This window comes from Megalops cyprinoides, chromosome 14, assembly GCF_013368585.1.
Source record: "Megalops cyprinoides isolate fMegCyp1 chromosome 14, fMegCyp1.pri, whole genome shotgun sequence".
NCBI classification, from domain to species: Eukaryota; Metazoa; Chordata; class Actinopteri; order Elopiformes; family Megalopidae; genus Megalops; species Megalops cyprinoides.
Window position 1 is genome coordinate 33,815,394 of NC_050596.1, and position 21,253 is coordinate 33,836,646.

Genomic DNA, 21,253 nt, shown 5'->3' on the forward strand with positions numbered 1-21,253 from the left:
TAATGTTTGAAATGCAATATTTTGTCATAGGACATTTATTTAGCTGGCTGGTATAGTGTTTTAATTCTGTTCTCTGACCCTCGTGGGCCTTTTGCAGGAGTGGTGATTTGTTGTCAGGTTGAGATCCTTGAGGCTTTTTGAAACTTTTCTGTCCCTTGGGTTCCTGCCAGTACAGATAAAATAAATTCAATGTTATTTTAGCTTCTGCAACAAGGCTGTTTTTACAAATAAGCACAGTTAGCCTTAAGCTAAAGCTAAAGTGCCTGAAACTAGCCTGTGGAAGACTCTTCCTGTCCACGCTTCTGTGACGATTGAGCCCGGCAGCAGCATGTTCTACCCCAGCAGCACAGCTCACAAGGTCTCCAGAGTACGCGGGAGTGCGAGTACGCGGGAGTGCGCGCGGGGGGGGGAGTGTGCGCGGGGGGGAGTGTGCGTGGGGGAGAGTGCGCGCGTGGGGGAGAGTGCGCGCAGGGGGGAGTGTGCGTGGGGGGGAGTGTGCGTGGGGGAGAGTGCGCGCGTGGGGGAGAGTGCGCGCAGGGGGGAGTGCGCGCGGGGGGGGGAGTGTGCGCGGGGGGGAGTGTGCGTGGGGGAGAGTGCGTGCGTGGGGGAGAGTGCGCGCGTGGGGGAGAGTGCGCGCGTGGGGGAGAGTGCGCGCGTGGGGGAGTGTGCGCGGGGGGGGGGGGGGATGTGTGCCGGGGACTTGCACGTGGGGGGGGAGTGTGTGTGCGGGGCAGTACGCGGGGCGGAGTGCGCGTGCGGGGGAGCGCGCCACTGGAGTGAATTAGGCTTCTGGTCCAATCCGAGTCAACTCACAACATTCCTGTGATCCGTGTCTCCCCCGTGTCTCCCCCGTATCTCCACAGCTCACCTCTGTTGACTCCACAGCATAAGCGTCAGGAGCCCTCTCATTGCAAGATTAGTGCTGATCCAGACCCCTGAAGAACCCAACTAAGAGCGGCTTATTTTGGCCCCTGATGGAGTTTGGGTTTGTTATCTGCTGGTAGGATCACTTGATGCGGTGCGCATTGTTCCCCCGGAGGCTGCAGTGGCGCTGCCCTCCTCTGGCCACGTCAAGGTGAGATATAATCAAACTAATCTCACTCCACCAAGCAGGTGGGCCGCGGCGTAATTACACCCAAACTGGCTTTTTCAAGTGCAACTAGAAGATAAATTAAGGACGCCCAAGGGTCGCTGGTGTTCTGCAGAGGTCCTCTTGGCTTCTACATTTTAAATGGTCACTTTAGCCAAAAGTGTGGTTTTCAGTTTTTCACATAAATGAAATTGTCAGGGTTCTCATAAACAAAACTATTGTGTATGGGGTTTTTTTTAATCATTATTACTTCTAATACAGTTCAAATGAGCTCCAAGGTGACACTGTTCTTGGAAGTGCAGTGGCTTGTACACAGCCTCCGTCCAGATGGTTCCTTTCCATCACACAGCCTTATTTACCTGGCTAACCCCACACTACCCACAGGTCTCACGCCTTAACACCACACCTGAGCAGCAGACAGGCATGTTGGAATCCTCCTCTTTATTCCCACAGACAGAGATAGCCACGTCTTATGCCACACCTCTTAGGCAACTGTCACGAAAGTGTCGGAACCAAAGTCTTCCCACACAAACGGTGTCCGCTGCATATGCAGACTTATGCTTTTCTCCTTTGCAGGGTTTAATTGCTTAATTTGGGATGAAGCAGAGTTAGTTATTCCCCCTGCTGTTGCAGGTCCCAATCAGCTGCTGGTTGCTGCAGCTGCAGGCTCCTGAAACTAGAGTGGACGCTAATGCTCCACACCAATACAATCCAAGTTTTCCTTCCTAATACATTTAATCTAACAAGGACAAAAACAGCAGTTACAGAATAATATCTACAGGAAAATGATTATTTCTGACCGTGATTTCTCCTGGAAGACAGCGCAGAACGCTGCTGTGCATTTTGATTAATTTAGCATGTGCTTAATGGATTTGCAGCGCACACACCGGTCTGTGGAAATAACACAGGGAAGTGAGGGCCAATCAGAAAGCCAACACATTCTATTCCTGTTAGTGGCTCAACAGCCATCAGATGGAGATGAATATGCCTGTAAGTTTTTAAATTAGCTTCCGCTGCTAAGCCCACAGGCCCCCAGACTATTTTCTGTTTCTCTCCCCTCATTCCCACGGTACGCACAGAGAACTTTGTCAATTTTCCATTTATCAAGCTGATGACACAAAGGCTTCACCTCAGCATAATCTCCTCTTATTTACATAAGGATCTGATTCATCCGATGAATATGAAATGGTTTGTATGCAGTGAGCAAATCTACCTAGGCACACCTTCTAAGCAGCACCTACGTCTTGTTGCAAAAGATATGACCTATGGTGTTATGTACACTGGACTGTAAAGGTGGCTTGAAAATTCAGTAAACCAGCTGTGAGATAACATTTATTAATAGCAAATACCACTGTAGGTTATTGAATATTCGGTTTTGAATGTAAATTTGTTTCTATAGTATGTTTGTGCCTTGGCATGAAGTGTTCTGTGATCCTAGTCCTTATTCATTTAAATGCACTTAAATGTTGAAGTACACTTAATTTACAAAATGAAGCAAAGCTTTTCATATATTAAATATGAAATTATGTTCATTCATACATGCGATTTCCGCTACTGAGGAAACTGAAGTTAAAAAATTCTGTTGGAACCTCGAAAGCACAGTTTAATGATTGACCCACTTTTGTTGTCCTAATGTTCATTCCAGGTGTGGACTAAAAGGCCGTCTGATCTGGGCATAGTTAATATCCTCCACAGGAAGCCCAATACAGGCTTTTTGCCCACCTCAGCTGGTGTCATAATTCTGTCTCAAATTGCACTCAAAGCATTGATTCACATGGTGAATCATTCTGAACTAACAGGATTGCTGCCCTCTTAGGACCTTAGGCCCCCCCATCTGACTCAGTGTAAATGCCATTGTGTTCGACCACCATGTCGCTGGCCATGAGCAACAGGAAGCACTCCGGTCATGGTAAACTTAAATTTAGCAAATTGTGCTTCAATTTATGTTGTGGAGAAAATGTCTGAGTAGGTTCATGTGAACAAACCTGACACTTCCACACCCCTGCCCCCCATCTCAGGCAACATTAAGATGGAAAAAGACTACCCTGATCATAAAAATAAATAAATTAAAATAATGACATCATCCTCTCCTGAAAACAGGATGCAGATACGATCTCAAACAGCTTTAATTGGTTGAGAGTGCAGCAACTGTTTTTTTTAGTGCCTCACAAAATAAAAATGCAATTAGCCATATGGTGCTGCTGAGCAATATGTCCGGCTAACACTACATATCCCACGATCCATCTGGGTCACATCCCCCCATCCTTTAACTGAGTTAATCTGTATTCCCCTGTGTGAGGTGGACCAGATAAGTAGACTCAACTTTATGTCTTCCTGTTGTGAGCTCTTATTGAATTATTGCCATGTGGAAGCAGCATCTGTTCCTTCCGGCCCCAGCAGGTCGCTGTAGTTAATTGAACTGTAATAGGCAGGACAGCAGGGAAGGTCAGACAGACATAGTTCAGTGATGCACAGCCCTGTCGACTCTGATACATGATCCATGTTGTTATGATTTATACAGTACTCACACCATGCAAACACACACGCACAGAAATCATTAGCTGTTCAAGGCTCTCTGAATTGGATCCTGTTAATGGTGGAGAGTGGTGAAAAAAAAGAGTGCAGGAAAAGAAACGACAGCTCCTCACATTGCTTTAGAGCCTGAGCCGGGATGAGCATGAGGTACATGAATTGTGAACACAGATAATGTTCCTAAGAACAGCAAATGAAGGACAGGAAAAATATTCACTTATTGAAAGAGCACATGAGCAATCAGTGCACATGTATCCTCCACACTAAAGTGTGCTCTTCCTCGTTATTCCAAGCAACACTTTTAAAATCCAGTCTCACAATTAATGACCTTGTGTTAACATTTTATACATGGAATTGTAACAGAAAGAGGAGGGGAAAGTGTCCTAATAAAGGAGAGCAAAAATAACTTTAAATGTGCTCCTGAGTTGAACTTACTGGAGGTTGCTGGGTGAGTCAGACCCTTTCATAGCGTAAGATTCTATTTTCGAAATTACTGTCACCTGTTCTGTGGCATCCCCAATAACCAACGCCTCTCATTGGCTGGTGGTGTGTGGGACCATGTGTGCTCTCCTAATGTTAGCAGTGGGATACATCACAATCCACTCCGAATGCATCTCAGAAATCCTCTGTGATTAGGGGGAATTGGAATGATGGCATTCAACCGGGTGAAAAGTTCTCCAATGACCAGCAGGCTTTATTTTCAGATTCTCTACAGAGCATGAAGACACAGCTGTCCTGGATGGGCTAATGCATGGCAGAGAATGCTTATATTGTAGTTCGTTTCACTGAATTTTATTTCCCTGGCTGGCCATTTGTTTTTACTCCTCAGCTTAAAGGAAAGGCTCTTTGGATTTGTAGATCTTATAACAAGAGGCACACAGCCACTGCTAGAAAGTGGAATCAATATTTTTGTCCACAAGACCAGCAATTTGATTTAATGCAGCGGTCTCCTCATTCAGAATGCTGGAAACCGCAGCAGGGAGAGGTGAGGGGTGCAAACAGACGGAGAGCTGGGAGACATGCGGCCTCACACCGCAGGTCTGCTCCCTCCAACTGCAATATTATCTGCTGCTGGATATTTTTTATTTAAACATCTCAGCTGATATAATGACAGGACAAAGGGCAGTTCCTCAGATGTGGCGTGAGAATGGTGCAGTTCCTGGTGAGACTTCACACTGTAGAACTAGAACACTGGAAAATGTAAGAAAGACAGAAAGTAAGAACTTTTAAGGCAAAGAAAACAAAGTTTAATAAAAAAAAGTTTAATATTGTGTGGTAAGGAATATATACATAATACTCAATCAGGAAAGTGATTAGGTAGGGAAGCTGATCAGGGTAGGCATGCATGCCAAGTAAATAGAATAGGGAAGGTATGGTAAGCGTGACTGCAGTCAGCGTGGTACTATTGGGGTGAATCATCATGGTAGGGCAATTGTTAATAATATGCAAGATATGGAAGTGAACAGTAGGACTTTTATTTAGCTTAAAGATAGGCGTAGGGTGAAATTTAGGGTAAGGGCAGGGTGAATTTAGGGTAGGGTGAATACAGTCTTTTTTAGCTTTAACATTACCTAGTTTATTACAATGTAATTTAACAAAAAGGCAAGCAATTAGACTGTTGTCTGTCACAGTCAGCTACCCAGCTTGGTAGTAAAGACGCGGCTATTTGAAATTTATATTAAAACTGCTCTAGATAACAAACGCATTAACTGAGACTGTACACTGGGTCCTGCAGCATAGGAAATCCACTCTCTGCACACTGACAATCCAGGCCATGACTGTGAAGGCATAAGTATTCATCCAGTTAGTAGATGAAAAAATGAAGCTGGTTATAATGTGAACATGATATTGAATTATACAAATATTTATTTTGATGTGTATTGACATCATATGGCTGTGTATATTCATAGCTAGTTAGTTGACAAGTTAGGTAGCTAGTTAGCTGGTTAGCTACCTAGTAATACTGGGACTTTAAATGCATGAATGGAGGCTGACTTTATTACTGGCATGGCTCTGTTTGTGCAAAAATATCACAAATTAAACCTATATCTCACTACCCACCTAAATATCACTTTAATTTTTCTTTTTAATTACCAATCTATAAAAGTTATATATATCTTCAAATGGACAGAATTTCCAGACACTGAATGCTGTTCATAATGCTGAAATGTAAATTAGGATAAATGGCTGTCTGATGTACAATAGGATTGTGCTCATTCAGCTGCCTGTAGTAATTATCACTGCACGTTGGTTGAAGCTGTGCTAATCTCAGTCCCTCAGAGAGATGCTCTCTCTTCACTCCTGACGTTTGGTGTATCAAAGTGACTCTTTGAGCAAAGAATGATGTCGATGTCACGTCTGTGTGGCTGTCTGGCGGGAGATTACTCTTGACATGCTTAACCTTGATGCCACCATTATTGTCATCAGTGTAGCAGTCATGCACTGGCAAGCTGAAACAAGTCCTTGTGCCATTGCCTCGCACCGCGTCGGCTGTGATCCTTTCAGAGGATTTGTTTGATGTGAAATGTTTGTAAAGATTCGTACGGCAGCCCATCATTGTGACAACCAGCTGCAGAGAGGGGTCCTGGAATGGAGTGTTGCTGTTCGGATTAGTATTTTGCTTGTTATGCAGTACATGCACTGGTGTATTGTCACAAAGGACACAGCGAATTTCTTCCTTTGAATAATTACCCTCAGATACACAGCTTTTGTATTCATGTTTTCCAAATGAAGACAGGTATGAAATTGAAAGGGCAATTTCACAGAAATTCACAGAAACTGCAAGTGTTGTTACTTGCCACGGTAAGAATCCATTTATATCAAAAAGCTTTTCATTTGTTTTAATAAATATCAATAACCAGTTTAAAATCCTTTTGTTGGGTCTTCTGTAAGCCTCATATAATGACCAAAATCCTTTGTGTCCACCCTCTCATTCAAACTATTCCAATTATCTGGAACAAATTGCATTTCTGGTCCTTTTTCTTACATAATGGTTCTTGATCACTTTAAAGCATTAATGCAGACTCCAGATTTCTTAACCACATTGTAGGTATAGTCTGATATGTTAAGATAATCTGTTCTTATCTGAATTTTACTGGATTACATTTGAATTTGTATTCGTTTAAGAAGGTCATTGGCTCTGTGCAAAAGGTAAGTGTCCAATTTCCCAGTGCATGCTGGGAACTGGACGCTAACAGGAGTTGTAAGTGGGAAGGCTTACATTGTGTTTGCCTGGATAAAAAGGATAATTTTACAAGCTGAGCAATATCTGTCCACATCTGAGAGTTCTGGTTCTAAAGCATGACACACACAACCTACAGAATGATGTTATCTCCTCAAGATACAGCCGTGACACACAGCCCAGTGTATCATTTAAGTGTGAAACAAGGTGTGTTTGCTGGGTATAACATTGGTTAAGTGCTGTTTGTGACTACCATTCATTTTGTCCACACTGAATTTGTACCCACCATGCAAATGTGGCCCCCATATTTACTGCAGACTGTGTAAGCAAGCAGTGCGCTGAAGGTAGATCACTGCTGTCCATAAATCCAATCACCAAAACCCACAGAAAAGGAGGAATCAAAATTCCTCTCCATGTGCCCAGGCCAGACCCATATCAGCAAGCATGCTTGCAAATGAATAATTTTTTATTCGTCTTTGAACACCATACATATATTCCACTCTATATTAATAATTATTTTAGCAAGCACCTGTTTTTCTCAGACCCAAATACAAACATTAAATGTCACTGGCATGATAATATAGACCACTGTGATGATCTAATCATAGAGCTCTGACAGATGATGAGCGTTTCCTGATTTGAAATGTATTTACTCACAAACTGCGCTACCAGCTGTGATTTATTTATGCTTTTCATTATGAATGGGACTTCTGTTTTTGCTTGCTCTTTCCAGTAACATCCACAGCTTTTTACCAGATTCACCTTATGTGACGTTACACATCCAGATCAGAGTGATTTTGGTTGGTCCTCGCTCATGCCGTGCTTCTTCACTGGCCAATGGGAGTCATTGAGAAGTGCCATGCATGGCGATGGCCCTTTTCCCCCGGTTAACCTTGGAGGAAGTGGCAGGTCCAGATCGTTGCGATCCGGTCGCTTTTCTCCTGCACAATGCGAGGCGCATCACTCGCCGGGACCCAGGGGCTCGACACACAGGGCTCTTTGTGAGCTGTGAACAGCGCGGAGTAAATGGAATGAGCTTTAATCCCTGATTCAAATGGCCGATCGATCGCGGGTGTCGCGCACGCTGCAGAGACCGTCCCCTGACGCCAGCCCCCGCCAGCTGTCCGCCCCCCACCCCCCCGGCGGCTGACCCCCGCTAATCCACTGACTGAGACAGGACGCGCCAGGTGTCTCTCCGCGAGGCGTCCTGTTGTCCCTGACTGCTTATCTCAGTGTCCCTGTGTGCCACTCCTCCTGGGACAGAGGGGTGATGCTCCTGTCAGACGCACAGTCATGGGTTTAAAATAGAGATGCACTGATTTGCAGTCAGAAAGCAGTTTGCCCTGAGTTTGTGTTCCCCAGCCTGCAGCAGTCGCTCGCAGCCGTCCGCTGTGCCCGCACCACGCTGTGCATTAATCCGCCGCATGCCCCCAGCGCAGCGCAGCACGGCGCAGCCACTGCGTCCCCGTTTGCACTGAACATGACAACCTGCCCGTGTTGCAGCTGCTTCACAGCTCTCTCACCGTACGGTCTCCTGCCTGGTGGAGGAGACGGTGCTATCACAGATATTTAGGAACGTTTAACTGAAGTAATAAAGCATGGAGACCAGATTATCATACAACGATAATGATAGCAGTATTAGAACACGTCTTGTCTGGGTTAATGACACCATTGACATCAATTACTGGATGAAAAAGGTCAAATATTCACGTGTTGACATTTAAATCTTAGGAAATATGGCTGTGTTAAAATACAGTTTTCATCCGACATATGAATAGAGTAAGAGGTAAAACATGGAGGGAGTCACAGGCACGTGGCACATGGCTAATTAAAGTGAGTTACTTTTTTGTCCTTTGGCTTAAATGTAGCAGCAGAAAAGATGCGATGAAGATGATAAAGCATCCGCTGTTTGTTTTGCCGTTTGGCGGTATACCAACACCATTGTTTTGATTCATGTCCAGCTCTGGCCTTTCTGAAACGTTTGCTCTGCTGAAGGATAGCGCATTCCAAACCAAGTTACCTTAATAAATAAGGTGCCCTTTAGGCGTTGACATGCAATTCTGCTCTGAGGGTGGGGATGTAGACTTTTATTATGCAGAGATTGCTTTGCACAGGCTGCGGCTAATATACAGCCCAGCCATCTGTCTGCACCCCCAACCGCAGTCGAGTGTCTTTTTTATTATTTTTACCTGTTCCAGTCTGAGATGGATGAAAGGGTGTGTTTCCGAGGACGTGACAGCTTCACACTGTGTTCGTTAGCTGCCGTGAGCTCTGCACAAATGAAATCTCTCTCAGCTGTTCATCGAGCCGCCGCCGCCGCCGCTGCTGCTGGGGATGCTGCTTTGCTAGAATCCACCACCTTCCCAGAGTTCTGCATCGATACGTCTGACAGCTGATTTCTGTAGATGAGTTGCAAAACACCTGTGTTTACCTGGCTGGGTTTCTGAAAGCGGGCGGAGTCTGACGTGGGTCAGACTCTGAGGGTGGCATTTCCAATCACGGCCCCCCAGCCGAATCCACGCCGGCCCGTTTGAGATTAATTACTCAGCAAAGCTGTATTCCCACTGTAATCACCATGAAGCAGATGAAATCTCCAGAGCACTGGTCTCAGTTCAGCTCCCCACCGTTAATATCGTGTCTCTCTGTTCACCAGCAGCCCTGCTGACGAAGCACCACCGCTGCTGTATTTGCCAGGCCAGAGACCACTAAATCAGACACACATTATTTTTGTATATTGCTATAAATTCATGACACTCCATCAATAAGAAATGTGAAGGGTTTAAAGCAAAGTAAAGCCCAGGGCGGTGGGGGTTACTGCTATTTATATGGACATTAAAAAGGTGACACGCCGTGTAAAAAAGCGTTTATGACTCCGTATAAACATGTAATTGTGGCAATGTGTTCAATAATGTGCCATTTTCTGAAAATGCAAGCTGACAATTTGCAGCTTATTTTTTTGTCCCCGGGTTAAAAAAAAATGCCAAATGAGTGTATTTTCCTGAATGTACATTTGTAGCAGTTAGTTTCTTTCCTGGGTGATGTGTCGCAGCCATTTATTGAAAGCTGTAGGAGTGATTTTTGAGAAAATGGGTGACCTTTCCCTATCTCTAAAAATTGGGAAAAAATAATGACGGTAAAAAAAAATGAACAAATGCAAGCTGAGCCCGTGAATCAGTCCTAACATGGCAAGCTTCCCAAGCTTCCGTGCATTGTGTCTGAGACTCAGCTAATGGACACCTCAGGATGCTAATACAGTATCATCCTTTGGCCGGAAACGTCAAAATGATAGATTAGGATGTGTGAATGTGTGACGGTGGATGGTATTCTGTAGGTATCTACTGTATGTGGGTGCACAGCACTGCTGTGTAATGAAATATTTAGATTTTTCTGAAAGACATCTGAATAAATAAGTACTCTTTTAATAAACACTCTTAATGTAACATATGCTTATGTAAGAGGGCTTTGCGCTGTATGGGAATGGTAGTTGCGTCTGCTGGGAGGGGGTGTGTGACCGCAGGCCTGGGCTCTGTCGCTGTGTAACTGCATGAGCCTCGGATCAGACGCGGCTGGTTCAGACGCGGCTGGCTCAGGACGCTGCTCCAGAGGCCGTTTCCTCGCGCTCCTGCGGCTGATTAGGGGGCCTTTTCCACGGGGACGTCTGTCAGGGCCCAGGTGTCTGCGGGACCCGGAGCCTGCCTTATCAACGCGCCTCAGCGACCAGACGCTTAAGAATAATCACCCCGGCCCCCCGCGACGCCCCTCTGACGCCCCTCCGGACAGCAGGACGCACTTCACTGTGTTTCCATCCCTTATCAGAGCGCTGCATTAGTGCCAGCTCACCGTGTTGTGTTAATTATAAAGCGGGTAACTGGTGTAGGCAGCCGGGCGGAACAGCCAAGGCGGAGCTTTAATTATGGCTCTGCTGTGTCGTACCATCCCATCCACTGGAAACTAATTTTGTTTGTATGCTGCTGCTCCTCTGTCTCTTCTTCTCTTTCCTGACATCAGGATGCTGCTTATTTTTGGGTCTCTGTCACCTCTCGTGAACCCTTCTCACTCCCTCTCACACTTCCACTCCGTCTTCCCTGCTGAAAGGGAAAAGAAAACAGGCCTCTTCTGAAGCACAAAATCAAAACCCAGGAGTGGTCATGACCTTCCGCTCTGGTCCTGGCAGGATGTGGGTCTCTCTTTGTCCCGAGGGGAGTGGTCATGACCTTCCGCTCAGGTCCTGGCAGGATGTGGGTCTCTCTTTGTCCCGAGGAGACTCCAGGTGTTTGCTCTCCTTCTGCAGGTTTTCTGCATGCAAAGGGCCATTAAAGACATGGCGTGTCATGGTCTAATTTCTCGGCAGGACCGGCGTTTTTCTGCGAATGGAAACAGGGAAGGTAGCTCACCCATTTGGCTGATTGAGAGCTCATTAGACACCTTTAACAACACGCAGCAGCAGTTATAAGCGCTCTGCTCTCTGAAATGCTGTTCAGGGCTGTGTTCTGCATGGATTATAGCGCCCAAGGTCATAATGTTAAACAAAATGGACGACGTGTCACGTTTTATCAGGCAAAACAGTTTGTCACCTGCACATTATTTCAGGTTATTTATCAGGCTTTCCAGCCCACCGCTGGCCTGAATGGAAGCAGAGATAAGCAAATAATACCATGCGATCTTCATAGATATTCGATCAAACTGCTCTGAGAGTGACAGATTAATTAGGTATACGTCCATAGGCAGTGATACATCTTTAAAATCTTGCTTTCAACGTGGGGCCTTCCAGCCTGCTAATCTGCTCGCACTGTGTCCGTCTCCAGCTGTGTAACGATGTGCTCGCTGCTCACATCATGAGCCTCGCGGTCTGGAGGGCCTCCTACAGCTCCTCCGCTCAGCTGTGCTCGCTGGCTGCTCGTTTGAACGCTTATGAATCTGTTAATTAAAAACCTGTGTGAAGGTGTGGAGGCTTTTGCTCTGCTGGTGAATCCACAGTAATTGTCGTGCAGCTGAAAAGCTTTATGTTTCAGGTAATTCATCACCTTGACAAAAATCTGTGATAATTAAAGACCGTTTCAAAGACAGACTTTCCCTGGCTCACACAAAATATGCGACCTAACGCTGCTTAGCGGGGGACACCTGTGGGAGATCACTCTTCAGTAAAAAATGACATCAGAGGATGACGTGTGTGACACTGAAAAAGTAGCCCCCACAAGCAGAAGCCTTGATGTATGAGCTAGACCAGCCCATCTGCTGGATGTGATCATGATTTTACCTGGATGGATCTTGGCTACTGGATGTAGCCAATCTGAAAGTGTTTACACCAGGTAAAAAGACTGAACTGGGATTTGATCTGCAAACAAACAGGGGATGTACCCTGTGTAAGTCTGGTGTGGCTGTACTGCCTGACAGAGGTATATTGTGTCATCATGTCACTATAGCATGACAAACAGGTATGACAGAAGGAGGCTATGAAATGAATAAATCTGATGATCAAATTGCACAAATTTAATTTTTCCAACTTCTTCTACACATACATGGTTTCCTTGATTTACAGTTTGTTGTGCCCATTTCAGACAGTATTTATTACTGTTAGTTAGTTTTTTTTACTGTTTTTTATATTTTGTATAAAAAACAGTAAAAAATGTATATGTATTTTCTCAGAAAAAAACAGATTTTGTAATTGACGTTAAAAGTGAAGTGATACAGGCTGGGATTTCATGCATAAAATTTAATAGAAAAAAACAACAACCAAATAAAATGGCATTCTGGGGGCTCTGCTATGCTAATATTTGTCATTGTGAAAACAGGCCAGGAGGCATTTCTGCACTGGCTATGTAACATCTGAAAGGAGGCTGGACTGCAGGTTACCAAGCCGCACGGCCTGGCTGATGGCATCTGAGCAAAATCTGTTATTGATATTAATATTTCCTGTTGTCCTCAGGATATTCCTCCTCTGACAGGCTGTTGTCAGATATGTCCTAGTCATTCGTCAGGATGTGACTGGTTTGCTGCCTTGTCTGCCACATTTGAAGATAAACTGCAGCACAAGCAGCGGATAGACTATCATTCAAATGCATTTTCACATTAATATGTATGGGACTGTGCTATTAAAATCAGCCATAAATTGGCTTTGAAGTTATCTTCCTCAGCTCCATAGCTTTAAATGAGAGGCGTCAGAGACTGATGAAAACAGCGGTTCCAGTACCTGGCGCAACATAATTTTATCTTCAGAATGTCACAATAAAGGGGCCCTATCTGGTTAAAAAAATCCTCAGAATTACCTCACTGAAATCCCTCAATAGACATCAGATTATTAAAGTGAAGAACTGCAAATGAACCAACAAGTAGATAATTATGCTGATGTCCATAGCGAATCTCGTCTCTGTTTAATTAAGTCCTGCTGACTGGTGGCTGTTTGTTTCGTTTTGCTGCTTGTGCAGGAGCTGTCTAATATATTTGCTTTGTGCCTCTCATTCATACAAGGTTAGGCACCAATTTAATCAGTGAAAAGGACGATTTAATTAAACTCTCCAAAGTGAAATTTCCTCTTTAAATTTTCCAAAAATCAATTTGACACAGAGAAAAATAACACTTTATAAATCATGTATGTTTGAATTGCCTTCTCCCTCAGCGTTGTCACTTAAAATCTGCCCTGTCTAAATGCATTTTCTCTCTAATTAATCAGAGCAATCAGGAGATCTCGGCACAAAGCGTGTTCTCACAGGGTAATGGCTCCAATGGCAGCTTCTCCTGTCTATTTTTGCTCTGGCGTCAGACTGACAGCTGAAGTGAGGAAACTCAGGAAAGATGTTAAGATGAAGTGTTAAAGACCACCTGTATTCTCTGCTTCAGCATCCGCTTCTTCTATAATTATACACTGTTCCTGTACTCAGAGGCTCCAGGAAAACACAGCACACAGATACAGGACTGTTACATACTGTAGCATCAAAATGCCACTGCCACTGCCACGCACACACGCACGTGTGCACACTCTCTCTCTAGCAGACACGCACACACATACACACATACTCACACATTGACATGCCTGCACACACTAATACACACACACGCGCGCGCACACACTCTCTCTCTCTCTAACACACACACATCTGATCCACAGGATAGACCAGTGCAAATGCCAGCTGTACTCAGACCCACACCTGTACTCACTAGAGCATTATTTCACTTTGTCCTTTACTCTGACTGATAATTTTAGCAAACCATTTCTGTGGAGGGTCCCACATGACAAATACATGAAGCTGTCATAGATACACAAACATTCATTAACTCTTATGACAACCCACATAGGCTGTCATAAGATGTGTTATATCTCTCTGTTGTAAGTATCATAAGGACTTGGACTGTCAGTTGACCTATTTCCTTTTTTTATATTTGATTCTTTTTTTTCTATCAATTAATTGGTAGATTGAATCTCTTTGTTTAGCTTTAATTACAGCGAAAAGCATAACTGTGTATTTGGACATTGTAAATGCTCTGATTGGAAGCAATATGTATGAATTTTCCAAAACACTGTCTTCAACAAAAGTAATTGGTGCCATCCACCTAGCAGCTGATAATAAGGGGGCTTTTGTCAGCATACAGCAAGGGCTTTGACAGGCACAGCTGACGAGTTCTTCAGGCAAATTGGCTGAAGTGTCTCAGATTTTGCTCTTGGCAATGCCAGCTAGTATTTTGGCCTTTTCTTAAAATTGCATCACCTCAGCTTGGCAGAAAGAGTCATATTTATATTTCCTTGGTGATTAGTTTGTTTTAAGAAAGGAGTTATTAATGAATATTTATGAATTATTTATTTTGGGTGCAGGGGGTGGAAGGGGTTTGTAAATTATTTGTATTTTTGGGCGTTTAACAGCACGGTTACCTTTTATCTGGCTGACAGATGATGTCACATTGGCTTGGTCTATTGAAATCAGGCTGGAAACCCTAAAGGTGAATGCATGAATGTGAACGTTCCTTGCTGATATGTCAAAACAGAGCCACTGCCTAAACTCAGACTCACTGCCTGCCTAAACTCAAACAGAGTCACTGCCTGCCTAAACTCAAACAGAGTCACTGCCTGCCTAAACTCAAACAGAGTCACTGCCTAAACTCAAACAGAGTCACTGCCTGCCTAAACTCAAACAGAGTCACTGCCTAAACAGTTTCACTGCAGTGAGCCACTAGCCTTAGCAAAAGCAAGCACTGCTGCGCGCCGCTCACAATACTCCTGTGTGAAAAGCCTTATCGCTGCCTATACTCCTGTGTGAAAAGCCTCATCGCTGCCTATACTCCTGTGTGAAAAACCTCATCGCTGCCTATACTCCTGTGTGAAAAACCTCATCGCTGCCTATACTCCTGTGTGAAAGGCCTCATCGCTGCCTATACTCCTGTGTGAAAAGCCTCATCGCTGCCTATACTCCTGTGTGAAAAGCCTCATCGCTGCCCTCACTGTCTAATTCAAAGGCAGAACTGGAATGCAGGGTTGGGTGGTCATGCAGCCTCTTGCCTGAGTGCTGTTAGGGTGAAATCTTTAAACAGAGAGGCAAAGGATTATTTGTGCAATAACTGACTTTTTCACCATATCATATTATGAGGTGGTAGCTTCACCTTCCGAAGACACCTCAACTGCTCTCTGACAGAAATAATTATGGAAAAATAAAAAGCATACAGCCGAGGGGAAACGTTCTTCAGGTGTACCATATGATATTTTAAAACAGAATTTTTTGAGAGCCCCCCCTTTTTTACATAAGAACATAAATTTACAGAAGTGTAATGATGCCAGGAAGTGTTGCAGCATGACTAGATTCATCATCCTGTACAGTCCAGACTCCTGAGTATATCTAGCACTGTGTGACGCCCTGTTTAATAGACTCTGAGGGTCGCCTCTACTATCATCAGTGCTGGTAAACTACTGCATTCATAACTCTCTTCTTGTGTGTGATGGTTTGGAATTAGACACTGAGTTGCAAAGTTAGCACAGCTGCTGTATCATGATCGACCAAAAGGCAAAGAAACCATGTGACTTCCTGAATCGCACCTGCTCTCAGCTTCAGTGAAATGTGTCCGCTTGCTATTAGCTGCATATTTTGAAGTGAGAAAGGGCTGAAATACATACCTAACAAACATGATTAGCATACACAGAATATCTGCACTCATCAATCGCCCTTATGACGGTCTCATTAGCGTTAAGGTGCACAGCTGTACAGCTGTACTCAGCTGTTGCTGCTTTCGCTGGTCACTCAGCGTGTTACTGTGCCGATAAAATAGAACCTGATTTTTAAGGGCTCTCCTAACATTGCAGCATGTAGAGGCCCTTTTAAGAGCTTCTCTGAAAATCAGTGAACATTGGGGGCTTAGGGTGTTGGGTTGGAGCTCTTTATGAAAGCTCCAAACCCAAAACAGTTTGCTTTAGGTTTAGAGAGGGATTCAAGCCACACGTTGAAGATTGATTTGTTTTTTTCTTTTCTTTTCTTTTTCTTCTTCAATCACCACTTGGTCACCTCAGCAGGGACACGTGCTCTCCCTGCGGGAGGCTCAGAGAGGCAGAAAGCTACAGGCGAGCAAGACACCGGGGGTGGGGTGTCGGGGTGGGGGTGGGGGGTCTGAGGGCGCTGGAGCGTGATATGGAAAGTCAGTAGGTGTGGGGCGCAGGAAGAGGTGGGAAAGGTTGGGATTGGGGGCGCAGGGTGTTAATGGAATCAGGGATTCGGGGGGCTAGGCTCTCTCCCATGTGATCTTGTTGACAGGTAATAATTGAACGCCAGCCGACAGAGGAGGGGAAGACCGCTGCCTCCTCCGCGCTGTTTTTAATGTTTCCGATAAGAGAAGACCGTCAATAATGACCATTTTCACGGCCATTTAAATCCCCACACAGTGCATTTCTGTTAGACATCAATAAACGGAGTCCCCTGGCATCCCCACCCCCAACATGTTCCCCCAGAATCTCTTCATGTGTTTGCGGGTCTCTCTGCTGTTGCTCAGTGATGTATAAACTCTCTGCATCACATCCATTATTAAGAATAATGAAGTACATGATCAAGGTTATGTTGCTGGACAAGTGCAAACGTAATAAGTATATCAGACAATATCCCTGGGCTATGCAGGTCAAGCCTGTATAGCGTTTAATCAGGCCTCCTTCTGAGAATGAGGAGAATGAACGCTCTGGTAACGTGACTGGATTCAGTTGGCAGGATTCTCATGCGATAGTGAATCAGGCTCTTTGTTTGATATTTGAAGGACACCCTTGGGAAGCACCTTAGGAGGAACATCATGCTACAATTAGCCATGCATAATGCTTTTATAATGATAATACAGCAAAAAAGACTCGAATAACTGTGATGAAGACACCTGTAAGCAGAAGCCCTGTGGCAGCGTTAGAATGGATCTGTGTAGGGACTGTTCTCTTGTAGGACTGAGGCTGAAAGTGTGTGAGTGGAGAGGGAATTACCCCCCCTGCTACCCCCCATACCCCCTCTCCTATCCTGAGTCTCTTCTGCCTCTCTGACCCTTAGGTGTGCTGGTTCCCAGGACCCGTCCCAGAGCGATATCCCCAAACGGGAACGTGATCCAGTACCTGTGTGTCAGAGGGGTGTGCGTGTACTCACCGTGAGGAGTGCGGTGACGGACCCTGCCCTCGTGCCCCGCCCCTGCACCCCCCCGGGGTGCTCCACAGAGGGATTCAGGAGGACGCCGCTGGATGATGTGTGAGGATTTTGCCGCGCCTGCGCCCGTGTCCCGCACCAACGACAGCACCAAAGCACCGCACCGAGCCACCACTCGGCAAAGAGTGATGCCCACTCACCTTCCAGCTTAGGTACAGGAAGAGTGCCACACTCACATGGCTCACACCCATTCTCACACACACACACACACACACACGCACACGCTCACCTTCCAGCTCAGGTATGGTCAGGAAGGGCGGCACACCAGCATAGCTCCTTTCTATTCTCTCCATAAGCACACGTGGCAGGAGAGCAGATTCAGCGCAGTCCAAAATATAGCGTCAGTCAGCTGAGATACCCAAAGGCCAGACCCCTCCCCTAGCGTGACGTCAAGGCCGTCAGAGAGCTTAAAGAGGTCATTTCAGAGGAGGAAGAGACGGCTTGGATACCAGTCCTGGATTATTGATCCATCACAGATGAGTTAGACTTTACTAGTCCCTGATGGGTCAGTATTCTGGCTAATGAAATTGCAGAATTGGAAGAAAGTCCTTTGGAATCGCTCAGGTGTTGCATCGTCCCGTCCTGCTGTGTCCTCCACCATCCCCTCTGGCAGGAAGGCAAGGAGACGCCCTCCCTCAGCTCTGGGAAAAGCTGCTCTCTGCAGTGTCTTCCTACCCCTGGACCCCTGGCTGTGCTTTCCGTACCCGTAAAAAAAACCCAAACCAGATCTCACTGTTTTTGACACTACAATTCTGCAAGGCTTCGAGTTTATTTTTTTAGATGATATAATCTCTATGTGGCTGTCTGGAGAGCTTGTGTGTTTTTATGAATGCCCAGATGTAATTTATGACGGTTTTATGTGAGAATATGTGATGGGATTCAAACAATCACATCTGTGTATGCTACTCTCCGCTGGTCAGTCGCAGCTGTTTGGTAACAGCTGAGTGTTCTCACTGAGCTGTGCGTGCTCTGGACTAGGCCGCATGGATTTAAACACTCTGAGATTAGTTTAGTTTGGTTGGCCGTAATACACAAATAAACACAAAATGCGACCACATAACAGTCATGAGACGTGTGAATTTCTCCCTGTTGGATGCGGTGTGGCCTCTGTTCACCCAGAGAGTTTCACTGGAAGGAGCTCTTACACTGGGAAGTGTCTGATGTTCCTAGAAAGAGAATAAATTCAAAAGGCAAACTGGCTCAAACTTCTCCATGTTTTTGATTATTTTGCTCCAAACTACCGAAACAGAAACTAAAAGGCTCCTTATTGTCCTAAAGCGATGAATGAAAACATTTTTTCACCCTCAACTCAGGTAGAACTGGGCAAAAGTTCCTCTCAATCAGTCATAAAAAGGAAAGAAAAGGTATTCTTAAAGATGTCCTCTTTCTCTCCGATACCAATGAAACTTTGAAGTTATTTCTCCTGCTGCTATTATAATGATCTTTTTTAGGCTTTTGCATATTTTAAAAATTCCATCATAACGATAATACCACCGCCAGTACTGCTTATAAAAAGGCAGAGGATTCAGAGTGTGGAAGGGGGACAATATGGCGGTTTGCCCCAGTGCTGTGGCCTGTTCTGTGGCCGTCACTTTTCCCTCTGTAAACTAAATACATTATCTCTGTAATGCAGTCTAGCAAAGCTAAAAGACTTCTGATCGCCACTGGCACCCCATTTAAATTTTCATGACACTGTCCAAATGACATTGCAAATCCCCTTGGGCAGAGCAGTTGTTTAAAAGTGGAAAATAGCAGGCGAGCAGCATGAAAAATGCAGCATGATCACAGCGCACATGCTGCCCAGACCGAGCACTTCTGCAGGTCACAATTGCTAAAGGACACACTGCAGCACAGTAATAAAAACCTTATTTTATTAAGCAGATAGTGAAGGCGTCATAATACAACCTACCTTGCAACAACTTTGCTTATGTCTGGATATTTATTCTCTGGAGTGTTGATGTAGGGCTGTGAATTGTCACTTCAGCCAAATTCTACCATAAACCACATAAACTGTCTGTGCTTAATTTTCTCAGTATCAGTGCATCTTAGTCGCGCTGTTGAATGGTTTTCCTTATTTCACATGATTGTTTGGGGACAATAACAGTGGCCAAGATTTTTCGGTAGAGATGGTGTGTAAGTAGATGGCTGCTTGCATGGAATAGTATCTATGGAAACGGTAATGTGCACAGTTAGAGGAAGAGACGGTGGTGGTAATGTGCACAGTTAGAGGAAGAGACGGTGGTAAAATCCCAGACTGCACTGATGGGATCACAATGAGCGAACGGATTAAATCGCTGGATTGCGGCCCACGCGGGGACGGCGTGCGGGTCAAATGGCCTGCAGATGCGTCCGCGGCGTCTGCGGGCGAGCGAGCTCCAGCCGGCGCGGGGTGGGGGATGCCAAGGGGACGCGTCAGACCGGCCCTGCCTCTGGCGCCGTGGTGACCGCTGTTTCGCAGCCACGATCAAACGGTAATTATTGTGGCCACCTGTTTCCTGAAGCAGACGCGGACACGGTGTTCCCCTGGCGGCCGAGGTGAGGACAGGGCAGCAGCGTGATGCGGGACTCACGGGGTCCCCGGCGGCCGTCGGCGTCTCGCTGTGAGGAGGCGGGGCGTTTGGTGCCCGCAGCCGTGCCGTACATTTCCGCTGCACGGTGCCGCACCGCCGGGTTCTGCGTTCCGGAGGCGAGCAGCAGCGTGGGCTGACCCAGTTATGCCGGAGAGCGGAGTGCGTGCTGCGGCAGGAGGAGGGGAGGCCGGGACAGCGAATCGCCACCTTTCTCAGAGCTCAGCAGAGAGGCACCTCACACCGCTGAGCTCCCCGTTGCTTCACACTGCCTCGCTCACACCTCTCGCAGCCTGCGCCACCAATTCAGACACGGCTGCTGTCTTTGTGTTCCTTTCTGTGCAAAGTGCAGCTCTGTTTCTGTGACGCCACTCCACAGGACACAGTGTTTTGTCCCAGAAATATGTAAATGTTGATATCTGGGGAAAAGACTTTCCTCTCAGGATGATGTGCTTGTACCCCAGTCTGCACAGAGAGTGGCCCAACACCCTGCCAGCCAGACAGAAAGTGCTGTCTCATTGGCATATATTTGCATATTTGCATACGTACGTGCCTGATGCAGACATTCACAAGGAGTGGATTTGCAGCTTAACAGCTCCTCACATGTGAGGGGGAATGTACTGTCATATCCATACTTTATCAGAGAGGAGGGATTTTTTCACTGTCCCTCTCTCTCTCTCTCTCTCCCTCTCTCTCTCTCTCTCTCTCTCCCACTCTCTCTCTCTCTCTCTCTCTCTGTTTCCCCCACTCTTTCTTGCAAATCGGATTTTGCCATCACAGAGAAACACAGTGAAAGCAATGAGATAAGAATCGAATTTTCTTGAATGAAATCAACCAAAACCCACCTGGCAGCGTCTAGCTTTCCTGACAACTCAAGGTGAAACAATCCAAATACATATTTAAGTTCAACCGTTATCCTTTGATCAGCAGACATGTTTTATTCAGCCACACCAAAAAAATCAAAACACATTGTATATCAGCGGTGTATGCGGCGAATCTCATCTCACAAGATGTTTTCTTGTGTTTGAGTAAAATGCACATTCCAGTTCTGTTTTTAACTTACCCATTTTAGAATAAATAGCTTTTGTGTGATACTCCTTTTTCAAAGAGACTCTTTTTAAAACCTCTTAATGCAAGGAATATTCGTCTGCCAGCTTTTTCAAGAGGTCCTTAAACCTAAAGCCCTGTACACATTCAATTTGTGTCATTGCAAATAAGAGTCAAGGAAACTTTTGTTAAA

The 21,253-nt window shown here is 45.5% G+C and overlaps 1 protein-coding gene across 1 annotated transcript in view; it reads left to right on the forward strand.

The window, feature by feature from the left end:
- LOC118788758 (thrombospondin type-1 domain-containing protein 7B-like) overlaps positions 1–21,253 on the forward strand; it is a 221,818-nt gene that overhangs the window by 73,721 nt on the left and 126,844 nt on the right. Inside the window, exons 3-4 of the mRNA XM_036544791.1 lie at positions 17,297–17,346; positions 17,494–17,598. Of these exons, the coding sequence (XP_036400684.1) occupies positions 17,297–17,346; positions 17,494–17,598 (155 nt within the window). The remainder of the gene's footprint in view (positions 1–17,296; positions 17,347–17,493; positions 17,599–21,253) is intronic.